This window comes from Taudactylus pleione, unplaced genomic scaffold (assembly GCF_031769625.1).
Source record: "Taudactylus pleione unplaced genomic scaffold, aTauple2 ptg000218l, whole genome shotgun sequence".
NCBI classification, from domain to species: domain Eukaryota; kingdom Metazoa; phylum Chordata; class Amphibia; order Anura; family Myobatrachidae; genus Taudactylus; species Taudactylus pleione.
Genome location: NW_028284620.1, coordinates 6,439,081 through 6,463,537, shown reverse-complemented (window position 1 = coordinate 6,463,537; position 24,457 = coordinate 6,439,081). Strand labels below are relative to the sequence as shown.

At 40.2% G+C, this 24,457-nt stretch overlaps 1 protein-coding gene across 1 annotated transcript in view; it reads right to left on the bottom strand.

Moving 5' to 3' along the window:
- ZDHHC2 (zDHHC palmitoyltransferase 2) overlaps positions 1–24,457 on the bottom strand; it is a 95,680-nt gene that overhangs the window by 57,136 nt on the left and 14,087 nt on the right. The window contains exon 2 of the mRNA XM_088478745.1: positions 12,068–12,094. Within this exon, the coding sequence (XP_088334871.1) occupies positions 12,068–12,094 (27 nt within the window). The remainder of the gene's footprint in view (positions 1–12,067; positions 12,095–24,457) is intronic.

Genomic DNA, 24,457 nt, shown 5'->3' with positions numbered 1-24,457 from the left:
ACTCCAGTGCAAATTGCCTACAACCAAATCCCCCACAATGAACATGTTTTGTCGGTTTGGGGAATTATTTGTGATGACACCAATCATAAAAACATAGGACATGAATTCCAATTTTGATCGTGTTTAATCAACCACTATTAATTACTGTAATAAAAACACAAATTGGAGGCGCTGTAGCACTGAGCTGAGAATAGGACAATCTATGGCAGCTCAACCACAAGAGAGGTGGCTAGCCTCTATAAATTACCACAGGAAAAAACAAATAAGTGGGAGCGCAATGTGTCAATTAAATAAATAAATAAACCCAGATAGTGAGAATAATAAAAGAGTATAGGGCTCAACTGAATGAAAAAATTCCGCTAAAACTAGTGTAGATAGATGTAATTAACATTTAATAAACATATGACATGTGGACCATATTGGTCAGTAATAAAATAAAAAAGAATGAGTTACTGGAACTCTCGAATTAATGTTCAAAGACATATAAAGCAGATAACACCATATTAAATTCACAATATAATATAAAGACAAAACACACATAGAAACACTTATATATAAAATTGTGGGATGATTCAATCAGTAGATAGACGGCTTCCAGGTAAATGGGAGCAGGATCAACAAACAGAATTGTAGTAGTAAGTCAGGCTCCTTTGAATGTCATATGAGATGAAATAAACACGTATAGAATGTCATAATAGACTCATGTGGATAAAGACACACGTTGAGTGTGTGATTGATATGGCATAGATGAAAGTTTTTGGAGCAAATATTGAATGTACCTGCGCCGGTATGGCGATGAGCATGTAGCGTGGTCAGAGGGCAGTGTCCGGAATGCCGCTCTGCAAATCTGTGCTGTCCGCTTGAAGGATTAAATCCCGTCTAGTGATAGTCAGGCTCTAGCTGCATGCTGACAGTCACAGTGTGGTTATACGATACTGATCTCTGGCTGTGCCGGTCTCTGGTTGTTGCAGATCAGGCTCTGTATTGCCTTTGTGATAGCCGGTCTTGGCTCTCACAACTCCCGTTGTAAAGTGAGCTCACTCAGGGGTATTGGCCCGATGGTGGATGTATGGTACATCTGTTGGTATGTATTAAAAAGGATTCTTGGATATCCACCAGTAAGGTAACTTGTAACCTAACGCGTTTCTCAGCCCAAGTGGGTCTGGCTGTTTCCTCAGAGGTGATAAACCTTACTCCAGAGAACGGGATTGTATAGTGTAGGCAATAAATGTAATTAATATTATTAAAGACAGGTGTGTCTTTGTATTCGTCTCCGCTTGTTAGAGAACCTGGCAGCATTCTTAAAACAACTTAGCACAAATAAAGAAAAGAAAGGAAATGTTTCTTTTAAAAAATAAATTGTTTCTTTTAAAAAAAAGTAATAGATTGTTGCAAAATACAAAGTAACCAAACCTTTTGTATACACATATACCATTTTACACATAAAAAATAGTAAATAATAATTAATAAAATCTAAATCACTTATCATTATTTGTAGAATCATATACCAAGTTCATATATGCTTCGTTATTAATTGAACTGATATAGGTAACAAATAATTAATATGTTTAAATCAAAATTGATAAAATATAAATATAAGATTATATGAAGAATCCTGTTCATATCAGAAATAATTACATGTCACATATGGATCTCAATAATAATAATATTAGTTTGTATAATATAATATTGTAAATCATAGTATATTAATGTACCTATTTTAGTTTTACACGGAACTTCAGTATAGGTGTCTCATATTACACAGAGATCAGATAAATAATATTAAAGATAATAATAATACATAGTTGGAAAAAATGACATATATAAATGAAAATGAAAAGACGTAATTAACGCAGAAGGGCGCGGGCACACCCACCGTGTTGAGATATATTTAAACTCAGCACCGAGGGGATGCCAGCATCGATCTGCGTCTACATATTCGAAAGTAAAAAATCCCTCCTTCATGTTATATCTTCAGATTTGAACTCGATCCATCCGCAGGGATCTGGGGTCTAGATCGAGAAGAAATTCATCAGACATTATTAAGTTCTACAGCGTCATTGAGGCCAGACGGAGTAAGGGTGTTTAGTTTAAATATCCAATATGCTTCTCGTTTGCATAGGGATTTGTATCTATCTCCGCCTCTTGGAGTTGGATTTATTTTTTCAAAGGCCCTTACTTTAACACTTTTATTATCAAAGTTTTTTGAACAGTTATTTACATGTTGTGAGAGACTATGTAACTTGAAACCTTTTAGAATATTACGTCTATGCTCTAGAAACTTTGTGTTAAACTCCGGGTAGTTCTACCGATATATTGAATCCCACATTTACACTGTATCATATATATCACATATTGTGATCTACAATTCAGAAAACCGGTAACATCAAAGCTCTCATGTGTATTGAAGGAAGTGAATTTCGTGCAGTTTTCCGTATATTGACATGTGATGCATTTATCGTGACCACACTTAAAAAAACCTTTTGGTTTAGATGGTAGCCAATTTGAACAAATTGTAGTGTCCTTGCTGGTAAACAGACTTGGGGCTAGTTTTTGTTTAAGATTCATAGCTTTCCTAAAAATGAATTTACTTTTCTGTGGAAGTGAGGAGTTTAAAAATTTATCATGTAACAGAATGTGTGAGTTTTTTTTAATAATATCAGTTATTTTATTCGCAGCTGAATTATATAGTGTAATGAAAGATAACGTTTTGTCTGTTACTTGTAAATCGTTTGTTCTGGTCCTTCCAGTTGATTTGGGATTTGTTTTATGTAAAAGTGTAGATCTCTTAGAGTTCTGTGCCTCATTTAAGGCTTTATCTAAAATATGTTTAGGGTAACCTTTATTGATGAAAGCTAGATACATATCTTTACTTTGTTGAATGAATGTTAAATCATTTGAACAGTTTCTCCTCAGCCTAAGAAATTGATCTTTGGGTATATTATTTTTCCATGGTCTATAATGGCTACTGTTATAATGAAGATAATTTTGACAATCCACTTTTTTAATGTAAGTGGATGATTGGAGTTTACCAGCAGAGACACATATATTAATATCTAGAAAATTGATGGTTTCGAAATCATAATTGTGAGTAAACTTTAACCCAAAAGTATTCTTATTCAAATATGTAACAAAGTCAATCAGTGCATTAACAGTGCCGTCCCAAACAATAAAAATATCGTCAATGTATCTTCCATAAAGGACCAAGTTCGCTCCGAAACGTCCAGTCCACACATGGTGCTCTTCGAAGAGGCCCATGTATAGATTGGCGTAACTCGGAGCGAACTTGGTCCCCATGGCTGTACCCCGTGTTTGTAAATAAAATTGGGCATCAAATGAAAAGAAATTGTGTTCTAAAATAAACCTTATAGAAGATAGTAAGAAATTACGTGTTTCCTCCTTCAATCCTGTATCTACACTTAAATAGTGATTAATAGCAAGCAATCCAAACTCATGTGGTATATTTGTGTATAGTGATTCAACATCACATGTTAATAGAATGTAAGTGTCTTTCCATATAATAGTATCTATAATTTGTAGAAATTGAGTAGTATCTTTTATATAGGATGGAAGGAAGGAAACATATTTTTGTAGATGTGTGTCTACATAGGAAGATAGATTAGTTGTAAGAGAGCCAATGCCCGAAATAATGGGGCGTCCTGGTGGGGTGTCCACTGGATACAGGATTGAAGGAGGAAACACGTAATTTCTTATACATTGATGATATTTGTATTATTTGGGATGGCACTGTAATGCACTGATTGACTATATAATTCAGCTGCGAATAAAATAACTGATATTATTCAAAAAAACTCACACATTCTGTTACATGATAAAATTTTAAACTCCTCACTTCCACAGAAAAGTCATTTTTAGGAAAGCTATGAATCTTAAACAAAAACTAGCCCCAAATCTGTTTACCAGCAAGGACACTACAATTTGTTCAAATTGGCTACCATCTAAACCAAAAGGTTTTTTAAGTGTGGTCACGATAAATGCATCACATGTCAATATACGGAAAACTGCACGAAATTCACTTCCTTCAATACACATGAGAGCTTTGATGTTACCGGTTTTCTGAATTGTAGATCACAATATGTGATATATATGATACAGTGTAAATGTGGGATTCAATATATCGGTAGAACTACCCGGAGTTTACACACAAGGTTTCTAGAGCATAGACGTAATATTCTAAAAGGTTTCAAGTTACATAGTCTCTCACAACATGTAAATAACTGTTCAAAAAACTTTAATAATAAAAGTGTTAAAGTAATGGCCATTGAAAAAATTAATCCAACTCCAAGAGGCGGAGATAGATACAAATCCCTATGCAGACAAGAAGCATATTGGATATTTAAACTAAACACCCTTACTCCGTCAATGACACTGTAGAACTTAATAATATCTGATGAATTTCTTCTCGATCTAGACCGCAGATCCCTGCGGATGGATCGAGTTCAAATCTGAAGATATAACATGAAGGAGGGATTTTTTACTTTCGAATATGTAGACGCAGATCGATGCTGGCATCCCCTCGGTGCTGAGTTTAAATATATCTCAACACGGTGGGTGTGCCTGCGCCCTTCTGCGTTAATTACGTCTTTTCATTTTCATTTATATATGTCATTTTTTCCAACTATGTATTATTATTATCTTTAATATTATTTATCTGATCTCTGTGTAATATGAGACACCTATACTGAAGTTCCGTGTAAAACTAAAATAGGTACATTAATATACTATGATTTACAATATTATATTATACAAACTGATATTATTATTATTGAGATCCATATGTGACATGTAAATATTTCTGATATGAACAGGATTCTTCATATAATCTTATATTTATATTTTATCATGTTTGATTTAAACATATTAATTATTTGTTACCTATATCAGTTCAATTAATAACGAAGCATATATGAACTTGGTATATGATTCTACAAATAATGATAAGTGATTTAGATTTTATTAATTATTATTTACTATTTTTTATGTGTAAAATGGTATATGTGTATACAAAAGGTTTTGTTACTTTGTATTTTGCAACAATCTATTACTTTTTTTTTAAAAGAAACAATTTATTTTTTAAAAGAAACATTTCCTTTCTTTTCTTTATTTGTGCTAAGTTGTTTTAAGAATGCTGCCAGGTTCTCTAACAAGCGGAGACGAATACAAAGACACACCTGTCTTTAATTACATTAATTACATTTATTGCCTACACTATAAAATCCCATTCTCTGGAGTAAGGTTTATCACCTCTGAGGAAACAGCCAGACACACTTAGGCTGAGAAACGCGTTAGTTTACAAGTTACCTTACTGGTGGATATCCAAGAATCCTTTTTAATACATACCAACAGATGTACCATACATCCACCATCGGGCCAATACCCCTGAGTGAGCTCACTTTACAACGGGAGTTGTGAGAGCCAAGACCGGCTATCACTAAGGCAATACAGAGCCTGATCTGCAACAACCAGAGACCGGCACAGCCAGAGATAAGTATCGTATAACCACACTGTGACTGTCAGCATGCAGCTAGAGCATGACTATCACTAGACGGGATTTAATACTTCAAGCGGACAGCACAGATTTGCAGAGCGGCATTCCAGACACTGCCCTCTGACCACGCTACATGCTCATCGCCATACCGGCGCAGGTACATTCAATATTTGCTCCCAAAACTTTCATCTATGCCGTATCAATCACACACTCAACGTGTGTCTTTATCCACATGAGTCTACTATGACATTCTATACATGTTTATTTCATCTCATATGACATTCAAAGGAGCCTGACTTACTACTACAATTCTGTTTGTTGATCCTGCTCCCATTTACCTGGAAGCTGTCTATCTACTGATTGAATCATCCCACAATTTTATATATAAGTGTTTCTATGTGTGTTTTGTCTTTATATTATATTGTGAATTTAATATGGTGTTATCTGCTTTATATGTCTTTGAACATTAATTCGAGAATTCCAGTAACTCATTCTTTTTTATTTTATTACTGACCAATATGGTCCACATGTCATATGTCTATTAAATGTTAATTACATCTATCTACACTAGTTTTAGCGGAATTTTTTCATTCAGTTGAGCCTTATACTCTTTTATTATTCTCACTATCTGGGTTTATTTATTTATTTAATTGACACATTGCGCTCCCACTTATTTGTTTTTTCACTATTAATTACATTCGTCTTCCAATATATCTATGGTTTGTGAAGTCCATCAAATTGTTCCTTTGTCTACTGAATTCAACTGAACTCGAACATGAACTAAATCGATGAGTATCACAATCGGTTTAAAAACGACAGTCAAACACGCTGCTTAGTAAATTTGTGGTTTTGATCTATAAACGTTCCAGTAATGTCCAGCAATGCAGGTTTGACGGCAAACGTGAAGTAGAAATGTAATAGTTCTGGTATGGAAAATGTAATTGAATGAAATTTGATAGTATTGTAATTGAAGCAGCCCCATCTATACCCTGAGAACTGCTATAACCAATCTTACTACATCAGTGTTGGTATGTAATGTGCATTCTGGTGCCAAACATGAGGCTCACCACACAACAAACATGGAGCAAATTATGAGATAAAATGTGTAGGTAGTCATTGGTGCTGTCCATCGGCTGAAGATGGTACAGAATGTCGACATGGTCAGAATGTCGACATGGATGTTATGTCGCCATGTCAAATGTCATAACGGTTTTAGATGATTCGAGCACTACCCTAACCCTAACATGACTGTCGACACTGTCTGTCGATATTCGCAATGTTGAAATTATGTCCATTTCGACAAATGTCGACATACTGAATGTGGACAGTGAGACCATGCTGACATTCTAATGACAACATTGTGAATGTCGCCATTATGACTACATACATACCTTTGCAGATTCATCAGACTGTGGCTTATTTGGAGGGAATTTATAACACTGAAAACCCTGCTAATGTGTAAGCTACCAAGCTGCTTCTGCTAGATAATGTCATGCTGTTCAGCCCATCTGAACTTACAGTGGTCGGCTGCTTTCAGATGACATTATTTACTGCCATTTATAAGCTCTTCTGTAACTGTAGCCAAACAGACTGCTTTATCTTACTATATTTTTATGTGTCTTTATGGCGGTAGGCATTATGGGCCTGATTCAGACATGCTCGCATGTTGCTGCCGCTCGCATCCTGCGTTTGCTAATTTTTAAAATTGCCGTCATGGGATGCGATCACTCGACAAGACAAAAGCACACCCACTTTGGCTGTGCGGGCGATCGCTCTCCGTATGCAGCCGCCCATCAGAGTATGCAGAGCCGCCCACTAGCGCATGTCATCTCCTGGAAGTGTCTTAAAACATTTGGTACATCGAGCACCATCGAAAGCTAACGCAGCACTTGCGGTTGCCTTACCCTACCGCAATCACTGCGAGGACGTCAGTGTAAAAAACAGCCATGTGACGTGAACTATGACGCTGCCTGTTAATTATGCACGCCTTAAAAACGACGTTGAAACACTTAGGCACACCTGCGTTCGCACCTCCACTCTCCCATTTTTAATGGACTGCCCATGTTACCACCCACAAACGGCCTCTCCTGTCACTCACTCTGCTGGGCTGTCTTTGCTGGGCGAGCGTGCAGTATGAGATCGCAATGTGTAGTTCGCGTGTATCTGCTATAGCTAGGTAGTTGTATAGTACAGCATGTTTTTATGTTAACTTTCTGGTTGCAGTTGAAATGAACGTATGACTCCTGTGCTCTAAATAAAAGAAGTGATTCCCAACAGCTGATGATTTTTAATTAATAAGTGAGCATGGGAATTGTATGTATAAGTGAGCATGGGAATTGTATGTATAAGTGAGCATGGGAATTGTATGTATAAGTGAGCATGGGAATTGTATGTATAAGTGAGCATGGGAATTGTATGTATAAGTGAGCATGGGAATTGTATGTATAAGTGAGCATGGGAATTGTATGTATAAGTGAGCATGGGAATTGTATGTGGGCATTCTCCCAAAGTGTTGCTTATTCTTAAGTATTGTTGAATTGCTAGGTTCCCTGGGACCTACAATTGGAGCAGAGCTACTGCAGCTGTGCAAGAAATTGTTGTAAACATCCCAAGTGGCAGCTCCTGTGTGCAACAGTCATCACTAGGATGCAACAGAAGGCACCAGCACTGGAACGTATATGTTAATGTCAACCTTTCACTTGTAACAGGGTATCTAAATACCATTCATTTCAGGCCTACAAGGGTATTTATGCTAGTCTATGTTTTACTCAAAGGGAATCTAAACCTAATACAGAAGTGAACTTGAATGTGAGATTATTGCCTTTGTATTCATTTATTTTTCTATGCAGCCAAGTGCCATTTATTCTTCATCAGGTCTACAGCGTACTGTGTACTTCAGGCTAGTAAGCGTGTACATTTTATTGCATTTGGACAGCTTGCCATTGAATGTTCATCAAGGAATACAATGCATCGTGCTTTTCCTTGGCAGCTTTTCTGTTGGCTCTGATTTGTTTCTAGTTGATATGGGAGACAGGTCCAAGAATTTAAATGTCTTCTATTAAAGTAGATTGCTAAATTAAGTCTATAACAGTTCACCAGGACTGAAAATGCCTTTTCAAAAAATAAAGTGTTAAAATGCCATCATCACAATAAAACTGATGACTGAATTGTAAATCACATTATATGACACAGTATTAAATGATCAACATTATGGAGAGGACACGTATTACCCACTGTTATCATGTATTTACTGTTCTCCCCCATAATCCCAATCCTTGTACAGCGCAGAAGTCCTGGTCCCCGATAACTTCTGTATGCAGCAGTTTTGCACCACATGAGAATACAGCATTTTGCATCTAATACCTAGAATGACTCATTTATCTCAGCATTTCAGCATCTTACCAAATGAAGTGTCAAAATAGCAGAAATATGTTTCACAGTCAATTGAAAAACAAGAACCTGCAAGACAGCTGTTACCCATGCTTTAAGTGTTATACCCAGATTCACAAGAACCATCCTGTAGTAAGTAATAATTCTGCAGCATCTGGTCATGGACATTACAGAATCTCACTTAATAGCCTGCAGGCAGGGAAATCACCAGAGCTGTTCATAGTGAGATGGTTAGACACATCCGTCCATTTGGAAGACAGAAAAGGAAATGTGAATGTATGAAACTGCAAAACTGCAACCTCACACTGCAAATGTTATGCTCATACTGTATAAAGCATGCCCATTTATGTGCAAATGCCCCCATTTGTATGTGTACTGTAATTGTATGGTCTTAGCTTGTTAAAGTGTCAGCGACTGGAGAAGTGCATAGTGTCAGCGTTTCTCGCATAAAGCAGGCTAAGCGCCAGAAAGTGCCTTATTAATAATCCGTAAAGTGAGACTACGTATTACGGGGAAACTATGCATACTAGGATTACTAGGTGGCAATTACAGTACCTGCTTTTACACAACCATGGAGGTGCTGTCCTGCACTTTCAAAAGAATTCTGTGTTCACAAATCAGATACACTTTATATGCAAAAGCTGTTTCCGCATGGTTTAGGCATATTTTAGTATCGGGACTATTTAAGAAAATAGAATGTAAGAGATATATCCTAGGTTAGGAAAACTGACACAGAATACAGCAGTCCTCCTAATTCTAATGCTCGACCAGGATGAGCCCAATTTTGACTCAGGCGTGAACAGAACAATCTGTAGCTAATGAGATTGCCAGCCCAGGGACTATGGACCTCATTCAGAGTCGGTCGTAAGCATCCGATGTTTCCAAACAACGCATGCATACGGTTAGTTGTGCGCATGTGCGTACGAGGCTTTGCGATCCAAAATGCTGTCGAAATGCACGGCTTACGAGCAGGAAGTGGCTTCCGAGAGTTGATTGACATGAAAGGCCGTTTGTGGGTGTTGATGGGGGTGGTGGTCTAAAAACGCAGGCGTTCCTCACCGTTTTCAGGGCGTTTTAGGGGCGTACATAAATTACCTGCTACGACCGACATAGAAAGCCGGAAGTAGTAAAACGTCACTCTGCAAGCAGGTTAGAGGCCTGGCTGATCGTGAGGTTGGGTATGTGCTCTCTCAAGCCCCAGAGTACAAATTGATACTATCAAATGTGACTGATGTTATGTTTGATCTTTCTATTTTGTGCCACACGATGCAATCAGCTAATAATCGATTGTTGTAGCTATTAACCCTGCTAATTGGCTTGTAATTGATTCAGTTGCGTTTGCATTAGCGAATAATAAGAATAAATAAATTTATAAATAAAAGCTGGTAACAAGCTGATCGAAAGAGCATGGAAACATGACATGTGGGCATCAACACAACACAAGCGGCTGCAACCATCAGAAGAAAATTAACATACAGTGACTGACAAAGATTGACTCGATCGCTAGCTGCTATAACTCGCTAGCTAGAGGAGGTGCAAATTCCCATATGTGCTCGCCGTCTCGCAAAGTATCTGCACAGACACTGAGGTATGTACTGTGATGCTGCATTTCTTGTTGTCTCATAAACTCTCATAGGCAACCAAAACTAAAATGTCTGCACCTTCAGTAAAGTAACAGAGAAGACAATAGGACTGAACAGCAAACTCAGGGGCTCATTAGAGTTGGGCATTAGTCAATGTTGTTTACATAAATTACACATTTCCATATTGCCTGTACGCACAATAATGCACACATATATACATATCTAGCTATTATGCGTATTGCTGACTTGTGCAGCATGGACTCAAGAGGAAATAACAAAATAGTCAGGTGACAACAAGATTGTGTTAACAAAATTCACTATATATACATATTATATTCAAATATTTACTCAATAGCAGCTATAATTACTTAGTCTAATACTTTGTATCACTCTGACTGATTAGGTACAATCTCAGACCAATACTTCTCTCATCAGTTGTCCGATGCCTAGAGCATGACATCAGAAAGCAGAAAGGAACATCTGAGTAACGTATCACTCACTCTTTATTTTCAGAGGGTATAACTGTCCCCCCATGTCACACCTCTCATCAATGGCCTTTGGACTAAATAAGTAGTGGTAGAACTGGGAGTATCGGTTCTTTTCCCTCGCTTTTCTGATATTTCTTCTCTATTTGGTTGACACAAATTTGTTATTACGAATTTGCACATAATGTAATATATTGCCATCTTTGGATGTTCAATAAATACTCTCACACTATTGTATTTTTCTCATTGAGTGGTGACTAGCTCAGATAACCGGTCCTTTCACTGCACGTTCTATGCACAAGTAAGACGTCCGGGGATTTGAGACTTATTCTGAGAAACGTACCATTCACTCTTTATATTCCAAGGGTCAACGCATGTTACTAGCTCTTATGTTCTCACAGATGACCTAGGCCAAGTGGTAGCTATTTGAGTTATTGGCAGCAATCTTGTTGTCACCTGACTATTTTGTTATTTCCTCTTGAGGTTATCAAGGAATGCCATGTGATGCTTCTATATATTGAATACTGACTGTATATACCATTATGACATTATGATTGGTTTGGATATGGTATGAATATTATTCCACTTGATATTTCGCCAGGTGCTGATTTAACAAATCTATATACTCTATCAACTTTGAATTGTTAGAAATTAGAGCTTATTGCTCTGCTCACGCAGCTATTTGCTCTTTACTGGTAACTGATTATATATCCATAAGGAGTTGTCCATCTTGTCTTACTGTATGTATGTACCCAATATATGTGTATGTCTAGTTATACCTTGTGGTATATCATAAGCATTTTTTCTATTTACATTTATCGACACTGGATCTTCCCATCAAGTTCAGATCTCAGAACGAGTTGTCCGTGAAAGATCCGCGAAAGATGGCGTTTTACGTCGTTCTGAGATCAAGCAAAAACCGAACCGCTCATCTCTAATATAAAGCATGTAAACAATGAGTAATAACAATAATCTGAAATGTCCAGAAGGGGAATAATATAAAATCAGTAATATATGTAGTAAAAAGGCAGATATAGGCAGATGTGACTTAAAGGGATAATAATAATAACAATAATAATAATAATAATAATAAAACTCACCTTTCTCTCCGAGATTTCCCATGGACACTGTAAAGATAAAAAAATAAACAGCGTCTGCGTCAGTCCCTGGATAAAAATATTCATTTACTTTGCCAAAACATATTTGCCAGCATTTGAAACCAATATACAGGCACTCTTTATGTTGTATATAGACTATTCCCATACAGACGCATGACATTAGGGGGCTGATTCTTTGTTGGAAGCAAAGTAAAAAAAAAATAAAAGGAGTAACTTTACACCTTGGCAAAACCACGTTCCACTACAACGGGGGCAGATATACATTTTCAGAGAGAGGTGTGTGTTCAAATCTAAATTGCAGTATAAATATAAAGCTGTCCAGCATTTGTGGGCTACAGATGTGTCCTAACTGTATCCTCAAACCCAGCCAAATAGCCCTGTGCCTTGTCCCTCAGTATATTTTACAGAATTTGCATCTGTTTCATACTGCTAATGTGATAACTGCACAAAGTACACATACACTGTACACACATAAATAATGCGATAACTGCACAAAGTACACATACACTGTACACACTGCTAATACGATAACTGATGGCTTAATTAGTACCTCAGTCAATTTGATTTAACCACCTGTGCTCAACCATGAAAAAACAAACATTTAAGGCAACATTTATGTGTCAGTAATCTAAGTAGGTCATCACGGAACCCTAACATTGCATGTTTTCAAAGTATCCTCGGGAATAATTAGTATCACCTTTACATCTATTGTGTTAGTCAATTAACACACCTGTGTTCCAGTTAGAAGATCTGAAAAACATGCACTGTTGGGGTTCAACAAGGACCGGATTTGAGAAACACTGGACTAGTCGAGTGATCATATTCTAAACCGGAAATACTTCTGCGGAATTCCACCAAATATGCTTAAAAGGTGTCATTCTCTCCTACACAATTGTGAAGTCTGGAATGTAATATCAATAAGTAATAATATGTTTTTTATATCTTTAGATATATCCTGTTACTAATTTATTAATTTTATAATTCTTTGCAGACAAAGAAGATATGGGGGCAGAGCTGCACGCAGGTCTGTTTAGTGGATAGATCCTGCAATTTTACAGTGAATGTACCAGAGCCGAACACACGCACCTGTGGGTGGTACAGAGATGTACACAACTCAGTAGTTTCTCCGCTGGTGGCTGTATGGCCATAACTGGGAGACAGAGGGGCGTTAGTACACAGGTGAAAGTTTAGTGAGGATGTGCTGTCGGAATTGCCGGCCATGTAGAGATCTAACTGTTATTAGATGGATCACTTGCACCAAGGATAGGACTGATGCAAGTGCATGCTGATAATGATGACATCTATGTAACCTAGCACATGGTAGGGAAGCTGCAGTCACAGAGATGCACAGAACTTGGCAAATGGGCGAATATCTGCATTTTTCTCAGTACTTGTGGGATTAAGGAGCTCATTCAGACCCGCTCGCTAGATGCTATCGCTCAATGGCAAAAAGGGGCCGGATATTTAAATTAAGCGCTCACACTGCGTCGCGTAAGGGCTCCCACTGTGTGTTAGCAAGCTACGGCAAAGTGCACTCGCAAGTGTCTGAAGACGTCCCCTTGCCACTGGCAACACACGTCATCTCCAGGAAATTTATGATTAATCGGGACCAACGTGAGCCATCGGAGCTGCTCGCAGCCCTTGTGGTTGCCTTTCCCCGCCGCAAGCACTGCGATCAGTGTGTGCTGAAATACATGCAGGTGACGTGTTCAATGACGCTACTTGGCTAATTATGCACGCCCTTTAAATGGCATTTTGGCGGACTGACACACCTGCGTTCGCACATCCATTCCCCCAATCACAAGCACCTTCCTCTGTTACCACCCACAAACGGCACTATCTGACTATCTGTCACTCTAAGCAGCGACCTGATAGTGGCTTACGAGCAACCAAAATCATATCGCAACGAATGGCTTGCACACACGCACTGCGAATTTTATGCATGCGCTGATGGGCGAAAATCGCTCAGAGCGAGTGATCACGCATTAGCGGGAGGCTCTGAATCAGGCCCCAAGTCAGGGCAACTTGCATTGAACTCTGCAACATTCCCATAATTTGTACCATATTTGCCGATACTTTGCTAAATTGGGAAGTGCAGAGGGCCTGGCATGGTGGATTACATCATAGTAACTCTGCCACTCGCTGGTCAATGCAGAATTGAGCATGGGGGGGGCATGGGCACTATAGCGTGATTCACTGCCCACTTCAGCCCTGGCGAGCTCCCCAAAATTTGTGAGACTCCCATACATTTCTGGGAAAATAGGTAACACTCGGGGAGAGATGTACCAAAGCTTCAAAAGATTGGAGAAGAGGACAGGTGAAGAATATGCCTGTTCCAACCAATCAACTTCTACATATCATTTTAAAGAAATAACTTGATAAATGCTAGTTAGTTGGTTGCTATGGGCAACTGCACCACGTCCACTCTTTAGAAGGTTTAATACATCTCCTTGTGCGATCTGTACGCTAATGAAAAGTAAACTTGTCCCCATCTCACACACCTACTTGTCTTCTCCCTATTTAGATTGTATGACTAATTTGAGACAGAGAAACATTAAATACATCAAATTAAACATGCTGTTCCAAATGTGCATAACATTTACTAAACGTAACGTACCCATCTGCAGTATGTAAATATTATTTATTCTATACAGGAGTATAATGACGATGCTCAGGGCCGGATTAAGGCTTGTGTGGGACCCTGGGGCAACCAAGTTGTGGGGACCCCTTCCAAGCAACACGAAGCCTTCCCCCCCATATCCAGATAAGAAGCCAATCCCCCCAAGCCACATAAAGCCTACTCCCTCTCACCCTAGAAAGCTCCACATGGTGCCCGCCCCCCCAAGCCACATGGAGCCATTCCCGCCGCTGATAACTCGCCAGAGCTGCTCCTGAGTCCCCTCCTCAATGTCACGGACATGTGTCATGTGACACTGATGAGGGGACTCAGGAGCCACTCTGCGCTGCATGCAGCAGACCAGCCGCGGCCTGCCTGTTCTCAGCAAAGTCACAACGTCCCTATGTGGGGGTCCCTCTGTGTGTGGGGGCCCCGGGGTGACCATCCCTGATGACCCCCCCTTAATATGGCCCTGACGGTGCTGACAAATGGAACCCATCATGTACTTGTTGTTGCTGGTGAAGCAATTGCGCTCGTATGAGGTACAGTAAACCTTAGTGACTATTTTTCTTCCTGGATACCAAATACACCACCTGATTAACCCATTTTTGTCCATCTAATGCTGCTAATCCAAACCTATCTAAAATCAGAGTAGAATAAACCCACTTATTTATTTTAACAGTTTACATTTAGGAGGTTGTTTTCTAATTTTTTTAAAATAAAATTCTCACATATAGGGGCTGATTCTGAGTCGGGCGCTTCTGCAGCGGACTTTCCGTACAGCTACGTCAGTCTGCTTACTAGTTTATGCTAATGTAAGAATCCGCCTTTGTGTACTATGGGGCATATTCAATAGGCTGCGAGAATAGCAAAAAATCCGCACCTGCGAGGTTTTTCCTGCAGGTGCGGGTTTTTTGCTATTCTATTAGGTGCGTGGTTTTTAATTAAATACGCACCGGGAGGTTTTTTCCACGCACCTCCTGAGCAAGCATGATTTTTCCTAAAATTGTTGCTTTTAGGTAAAATCACCAACTCTTGCTCAGACACCCCCGCAGCGCCCCCCTGAGGTCTAATTAAGCAATTGGAAGTATCCAATTAGCTCAATTAGTCCTTAATTATTTATCTCCTGCAGCGCTGTCTTCTTCATCCTGCGTCGGGAAGCGGCTCTTCTGCAGCAGTGGTGAGTATGTCAGTGCATGTGGTGTATGTAAGTATGTGTGTGTGTATATGAGAGTGTGTGCGTGTGTCCCACTGTCACTGTGCCCCTGCAGTGCTAGTGTGGCCCCCCCGGAATGGGCGCTGGGAGAACTACATCTCCCAGCAGCCCTTGCTCCTCCCACCAGCCCTTGGAACTCCTAGCAGCCCCCTCTCCAGTAAGAAGAGAGAGGGGAGGCAGCAGTGAGCCGCGGAGACTACTGGAGATCCCCGGTAAGGTGAGTGTTTTTTTTTTTTTCAGTTATAAATACGCGCCACAGGGTTTTCAGAACTGAAAACCCCGCGACCAGTATTTTTGGAACTGAATACCGCGGGTATCGGCAGCACGCATACCCGCGGTATTTCTAAATTGGGCTCAAGGTATTTACCTCGTGCCCCTATATATCAGTGTGACACTATGTAGAAGCCTAACCTGCGCACTGTTATTGCATCAGGCGTCATCATGGTATGGGGTTAAGATCTTTGCACCCAGCATACACCAGCCCCATGCTGGGTGCAAAGATCCAGCTGAAGCAGATATCCCATTTCCATCCGCTCGCTACGATCGCACAAGGAAGTTGGCTTATAAAATCATGACACCACCGTGACACAGAAGAGTTCTATGCGATTGCATGGTCACCGCCCAGAACCACTCATTTAATAGAGAGTGTGGCCCATCGCCAGACAGATCAATCTGTACACACAAACAATTATTCAAAAATACAAAGGGAGCCACAAGTGACAAATTAATGGCTTTTTCTATGTTTAAATGAAAGGAAAACAACTGCAATCAAAATAAATGTATTTAATGATTTTTGCTAGACAATGTAACTACTCATTGATACATTGTGTTCTGGTCTTTGACTAATGCGCTCCAACACAAGGATACACAATCTACTGAAGTATTATAAATGATACAAGATTAACTTGGCTATCTCTCTATGTAAAAAAAAAATGGATTGTATATACATATATAAATATATATACACTGTATGTACTTTGTGTGTGTATATATATATAAAATGTGTGATCATACAAGACAAATTTATTCTAAGACACATGCACATACATTATCTTTAATATATCCACAGGCACTAAAAAATAAAATAAAACTTAACACATATTAGTCTGCCATCACACAGGTCTGCGAAAATTAAGGTATTGAAAGCTTTTTAATAATACTTTTATATTCTTAATTATAGTCCTGTGTACATCAAGAAATAGTATATTAAAAAAAATTACCACATCACATTTACCTATAAGGGGTTAGAAGTTTGACATATTTATTGTGAAATACGAAGAAGTGTAGATGATATCACTGTGATTTTTTTCTTAATTCCATAATAAAATAACACTAAAATCAAACAATAATAGAAACAAAACCATAATTATTGAAAAAAATTGTTAATATCTTGGGGTTTTTTTTCTTCAAACTTCGTTTTGTTGCTTTTTGCTTATAAGCTTTTTCTGTGTCGTCTCTGTGTACCATCCAGCAGTGGTCAGTCAGCCATCATGCTGATGTCCCAACAACCCCTATATCTTCTTTCTACATCTTTAACGTCTTGGTGGAACCATTCACCCTGTTCTTCACTGTAGTCTCCGAGATTATTCGGGAAATGCTAAATATGCGAATTCAAAAAATGTACCTTTAAACTTCTGTAACTATTAAGCATTTCCCTGACAATTTCTTTGTAGTTTGAATCCTTGACATTGCCTAAAAATTTTTAAATCATTTGAACTGTATGAGTGGTGTGTACTGTATATGTACTGTGTGTGTAGTGTGTACTGTGTGTGTATGTGTTGGTAGGCAGGGGTTAAAATAAGCCGGCACAGGGCAAAACTGTGTTGCATCTGTTGTATTTGGTTCCACCTTCGCCACCTCACCTTGTAGTTGTTGTGTATGTGCAATGTTCCTTTAGACAGTATGGGGTTTAGGCCCCTTGTAAATTTCAACTCCAGGACCATGTGGACCTTAATCTGGCACTGGGCGGGGGGAAGTTTTATGACGAGAACTGAATTGCAATGTTCTATACTACCGACTGAATTAATTTAAGACAATGTTTTAGAATAAATGTAGGCAGAATATATTTATTACTTTAAAGAATATGGAAAAAATAACTTATTCATAAATACACCTTTTGCAGAAAAACGTGATGTGATATGCAAAATCGGGAGTCATTTTCATGTTCAGAAGCCAAAAATCTATAAGTATCACATAAATTAATTAAAAAAGCTTTTTCATCGCAGACCTGTGTTATTAAAAAATAAAAATAACTACCTAAAATATAAATGTAGGGTAAAACATTTAAAGAATGATAAACAAAATCTTATGAAATAAACATATACATATAATAACCACATTTAAAATTCTAAAAAAATGTAGTGCATTAATATGTTCAAACTACTAAACCAATTTGTAGTCATTCACAGCATTAACAAGACTGCTGCACAGGTGTGTCTATGTGTGCACCACCAAATGAAGCAATGTTTGTACAGTCATCTAATTTTTTTCTATGTGTTTGGATTGTAAGGAAATGTCATAAGCAGAGACGCATATCTTGTGAATGTACATAAATCTTTGAAGACACACAAGAATTTACATTGATTTTAGAGTCCTTGGCCCAGAAAAATATGTCAGGATTGCAAACTGGTATCAGGAACGCAGGGTAATGCACAGGCATAGGTAACAGACTGTCATAATTGCACTTGGATTGCAGAGTGTCAGGAACTCGAGAATACTCACAGTCAGCAGTTTCAGAACTCAGGATTTCACACTGATAGCAGCATGCTAAGAACTCAGAATTGCACACTGGCAGCAACATGCCTGGATCTCAGTATGACATTTTTGATTGCAAAGTTGCAGGAACACAAGTTATCATGAACAGGACTGAGGGCTTTATTCAGAGGCGGCCGTACGGTCTACGACCGCACGGCCGCTTCGATGTTTGTCTATTGCGCATGCGCACGAGGGAGCCGGCTCCTTTGTGCGCATGCGTGAGACCCGCTACGACCGACAGCGCCGGTCGTAGCGGGTCTCTTTCCAAAGGGGGCGAGCTGTCGATGTTGATTGACAGCTCGCCCCGTTTGGAAGGCGGCCCGGGGGGGTGGCAGCCCAAACGGAGGCGTTCCCATGGGAACGCCTGCCGTTTGGGGGAGGCCCCACTGACATCACTAGTGATGTCAGTGGAGAGCTTCCGGCTCTGACAGAGCCAGAAGCTCTCCGGGCTTACGACAAATGAGACCCTGCCCTAGGGTCTCGTCGTAAGCCACGATGGTCGCGATGGTCAATAACCATCGCGACCATCACCCTAGCAGTCGTTAGAGCTGTGGGTGTTAACCCACAGCCTAACGACCGAAACAGAGGCGGCCGGTCAGGATGCAAGCGGCCGCCCAGTTTCTGAGCGACCGCTTGCATCCTCCGACCGCCTCTGAATGAGGGCCTGAATCACCAGAACAACTGAAGTCCTGTAGCATAAGCTCAACAATGATCTGGCTAAACTTTTAAAGTCAAGCACCAGGTGAAGCTTATTATCTGGTGAGGAATGCAGCAGGTTTGGTCAACTGCTGCATAGCTGGAACAGCAGAAATCCATAATAAAGTAAATTCTGGTTGAAATTCGGTATTACAATGACAATCTCCACAGTCAGCAGGGACAAGAGTTTCAATCCTTGACATATTAGGACTTCTGTAATCAACCTCATTTACCCATAACAGTCAATTAAATTAGATATGCAGTTAAATCCCAATTTTAAGAATTTGCTTGCACAACAAAATGTATTAAAGTGTATCTGTCACTAGTTTGAGGATAGTTGTTTATTAAATTGTGTGTTCTATATTAAAGGTGCTCTCCAGGCAAAATGGAGACAGATGGGTAATATTTTTCTAAGACATTTAAAAGGCATTATGTAATATATTTAAAAAAAAAAAAACTAATTCCCATGCAGAACTTCAGAACTTTCTGAATTCATGCCAAGAAAACAGCTTTAATGTAATATATTGTATAATGTAATCTATCTCCTTGTGACACTTCTCTCAAAATTAAATACTAGGAAAAGGTGGTTTGCAGCAAATTTTTGGGTGAAAAATTAGATTGCGTTATATTATTATGTCAGTGTTTAGTTCAGAATTTTTTTTAATTGAAAATTAGCAGATAAACCTCAAAAGGTGAGATGCCAGAGGTGCCCAGTCGTGATATCCAATGAATAGCTAAAATTGACTTGCAGCACAATGGGGCTGATGCCGAGTTTGAACGCATTTGAATTCAAAATGCAGATGTAAAATATAGTCACAAAAAAGTAGGGGTGTCCTTGGGTCCTCCCTCCCAAACACCCTTATGTTGTATAAACAGGACATGCACACTTTAACAAACCAATCATTTCAGCGCCAGGGTCTGCCACACGACTGTGGCTGAAATGATTGGTTCGTTTGGGCCCCCACAAAACAAGCTGGCAATTAATCTGTCCCTGCACAAACTGGTTCTACGGAGGCAAGATGTCGTCCTCATCCTCCTCATCCAGCGATTCTTCACCCTCTTCAATGTTGTGTACATCCTCATCCTCACAGAGTATTAATTCGTCCCCACTGGAATCCACCACCACAGGTCCCTCTGTACGTTCTGGAGGCTGGTCTCCCTGGAAGAGTTGATAATTCATTTTTATGAACATCATCTTCTCCACATTTTGTGGAAGCAGCCTCCTACGCCTTTCGCTGACAAGGCTCCCGACTGCACTAAACTCTCTTTCGGAGTACACACTGGAGGGGGGCAACTCAGGTAAAATAGAGCCAGTTTGTACAGGGGCCTCCAAATTGCCTCTTTTTCCTGCCAGTACAGGTATGGACTGTCTGACATCCCTACTTGGATGCTGTCACCAATGTAATCCTCCACCATTCTGTCAGTGGTGACAGTATCATATGCAGTGACAGTAGACATGTCAGAAATTGTTGGCACGTCCTTCAGTCCGGACCAGGTGTCCAAACCAGCCCTTGACTTATGACACAGACGCACGCTTGGCGCTGCTGCTGTGTTGATGCACGTGCGGCTACTGCGCATACATTTCGCACACAAACAGAAAAAAAAGAATTGTTTATTTTTTGTGGAGTGCACTTTGGGGGTTACACCACCCTTTAACAGACTTATGGGACACAGGCGCACGCTTGGCGCTGCTCCTTTGTTGATGCACGTACAGTGCACACAATTCACAAACACAGAAGAAAATGTTTTATTTTTGTTGGAGTGCACTTTGGGGGTTACACCACCCTTTAACAGACAAGACGCACGCTTGTCGCTGCTGCTTTGAGGATGCAGGTGCGGCTACAGCCCACACAATTCACAAAGACAGAAAATAAAAGAAGAATTTTTTATTCTTTGTGGAGCGCACTTTGGGGGTTACACCACCCTTTAACAGACAGACGCACGCTTGGCGCTGCTGCTTTGAGGATGCAGGTGCGGCTACTGCGCATACATTTCACACACAAACACAGAAAAAAATATTATTTTATTTTTGTTGGAGCGCATTTTGGGGGTTACACCACCCTTTGACAGACGCACGCTTGTCGCTGCTGCTTTGAGGATGCAGGTGCGGCTACTGCGCATACATTTCACACACAAACAGAAAAAAAGAAGATTATTTTATTTTTGTTGGAGCGCACTTTGGGGGTTACACCACCCTTTAACAGACAGACGCATGCTTGGCGCTGCTGCTTTGAGGATGCAGGTGCGGCTACAGCCCACACAATTCACAAAGACAGAAAAAAAATAATTTTTTATTTTTTGTGGAGTGCACTTTGGGGGTTACACCACCCTTTAACAGACAGATGCACGCTTGGCGCTGCTGCTTTGAGGATGCACGTATAGTGCACACAATTCACAAACACAGAAGAAAATGTTTTTTTTTGTTGGAGTGCACTTTGGGGGCTTACACCACCCTTTAAGAGATGAGCCAGCCGGCCCTTTATTTATGGGACACAGGCGTACGCTTGGCGCTGCTCCTTTGTTGATGCACGTGCAGTCACAGTGCACACAATTCACAAACACAGAAAATTATTTTTTATTTTGTTTGGAGTGCACTTTTAGGGTTACACCACCCTTTAACAGACGAGCCAGCCGGCCCTTTACTTATGACACAGGCGCACGCTTGGCGCTACTTTGTTGATGCACGTGCGGCCACAGTGCACACAATTCACAAACACAGAAAATAATTTTTTATTTTGTTTGGAGTGCACTTTGGGGGTTACAGCACCCTTTAACAGACAAGCCAGTGGCCCTTTACTTATGGGATACAGGCGCATGCTTGGCGCTGCTCCTTTGTTGATGCACGTGCAGCCACAGTGCACACAATTCACAAACACTGAAAATAAAGTTTTTATTTTGTTTGGAGTGCTCTTTGGGGGTTACAGCACCCTTTAACGGTCAAGCCAGCCGGCCCTTTACTTATAACACAGGCGCACGCTTGGCGTTACTTTGTTGATGCACGTGCGGCTACTGCGCACACAATTCACAAATACAAAAAAAATATTATTTTTTTTTGGAGTGCACTTTGGGGGTTACAGCACCCTTTAACCGACAAGCCAGCCGGCCCTTGATTTATGACACAGGCGCACGCTTGGCGCTACTTTGTTGATGCACGTGCGGCTACTGCGCACACAATTCACAAACACAGAAAAAAAAAAAAATGTTTGGAGTGCACTATGGGGGAGCGCCCCTGATGCACAGATCACCCCCTGGACAACACTACAGCACCCCTCTAGGACTACAGCCTTTATGGGACACTGCACAACACAGTTCAGCCAGCCCCTATAGACTTTGGAGTGGGCACAGCCCCTATGGACAACTGAATGCACAACACAGCCCAGCCAGCCCCTATGACAGCAGCACAACACAGCCCAGTAAGCCCCTATGGACTGAGTGGACAAAGGCCCTATGGACAACAGCAGCACAACACAGCCCAGCCAGCCCTAGCTCCCACCCTCCCTCTTCACTGTAGACAGCCGGAGTGAGAAATGGCGTCGACGCGGGGACCTTTTATAGAATCCAAAACCCACGAGATCCGGAAGGCGGGATGATGACATTTTGCCTCGATTTCAGAACCGAGTCAGGCGGGAAAAGTCGAGCCTGACTTGGATACGACTCGGATCGGGGGGGCTCGGGGGGGTTCGGATTTCAGAAATCCGAACCCGCTCATCCCTACAAAAAAGACGCAGTTACTTATATATTCTCGCACGTATCTCAAGTAGAGTTTAAGATACATGATTGGTCAGAGTGTGAGAAAGTCACTTTGATATGTTAGCAGCTGTAAAAATCAACGTGGGATTTAGCTGCAATGAATTACAGTAGAACCTCAATTATCTGTGGTAAATGAAAGTAGAGAGTGCCTGGATAATCACAAATGGGTGAGGTACGGAATCCCAGCGGTTGGGATGCCAGCGGTCAGAACACCAGTGGCATCCTGACAGTCAGAATCCCGACCCAATTAGGTAAGTGTCCTAACTCTAACCCACCTTTCCTGCAGCCTCTCCCTAACCTTCCCCCTGTAGCATAACCCTAATCCTCTACCCCACAGCCTAACCCTAATTCCTCCCCCCCCCCCCCGCAGCCTAAACCCACACTCCTCCCTGAGCCAGCCATTACCCTTTGACCTAACCCTCCCCCAACCCTAATACTTACCGACTGCTGTCGGGATTCTGGCGCCGGTATTCTGAGCGCCGACATCCCGACCGCCGGGATGGCAACTACATTCCTCAAAAATATATGTACACTCTCTACTATACTGTAAAGTGGAAAGAAAATGTAAGTGAACACTTTGGATTTCTGCATAAATTTGTCATAAAAAAATGTTAACGTGATCCCAGATCATTGGGGTTCTAGTGTACATTTATTGATACAATTTACAAATACATTCCACTGTGGTTAAACCCCAATTTCAGCAGCTTTCTCACACTATGCAACATTTTTCCTTAATTAAAATCATCAATAAAGAAGAGGGTCCCCATTCATGGGTTTAGGTGAATAATACATTGGTAAAAGAGGGATTGAGATATACTTGCCAAATCTCCCTAATTGTCAGGGAGACTCCCTGAAATAGTAGCAATCTCCCTGACTCCATGAAGAGCTAGCATTCTCCCTGATTGCACCTTACCCCCATTACGTAGTGGTTATGTAAATAAATATATGTACATTAAATGGTATCATATGTATCATTTCTCTGCATTGGTTATAATGTACAATGATCTCTATGGCTACATGCATTTTCTGAAAACTATCGGCGTGTTTTTATCGACAAGTAGATCTTACTAACTGCTATGGGGCTCATTTACATTTGTTTGTAAGTCGATTTTATGGCATGCCTCTCATATGTAGCAGGACACGCCCACTTTACAGCCGCGCTCATAGGTGTTGCTTTCACAATCTCCCTGAAAAACTTTTTCAAAAGTAGGTAAATATGGATTGAGGGTGTCTTTATTTATGTAATTAAAATACTTTTCAAGGTGTCAAGAAAGTCCATTTTGAACTGTGATCTCATCTTCCTGGAACATACCCTCTGTTAATTAATCTGTTTTACTAA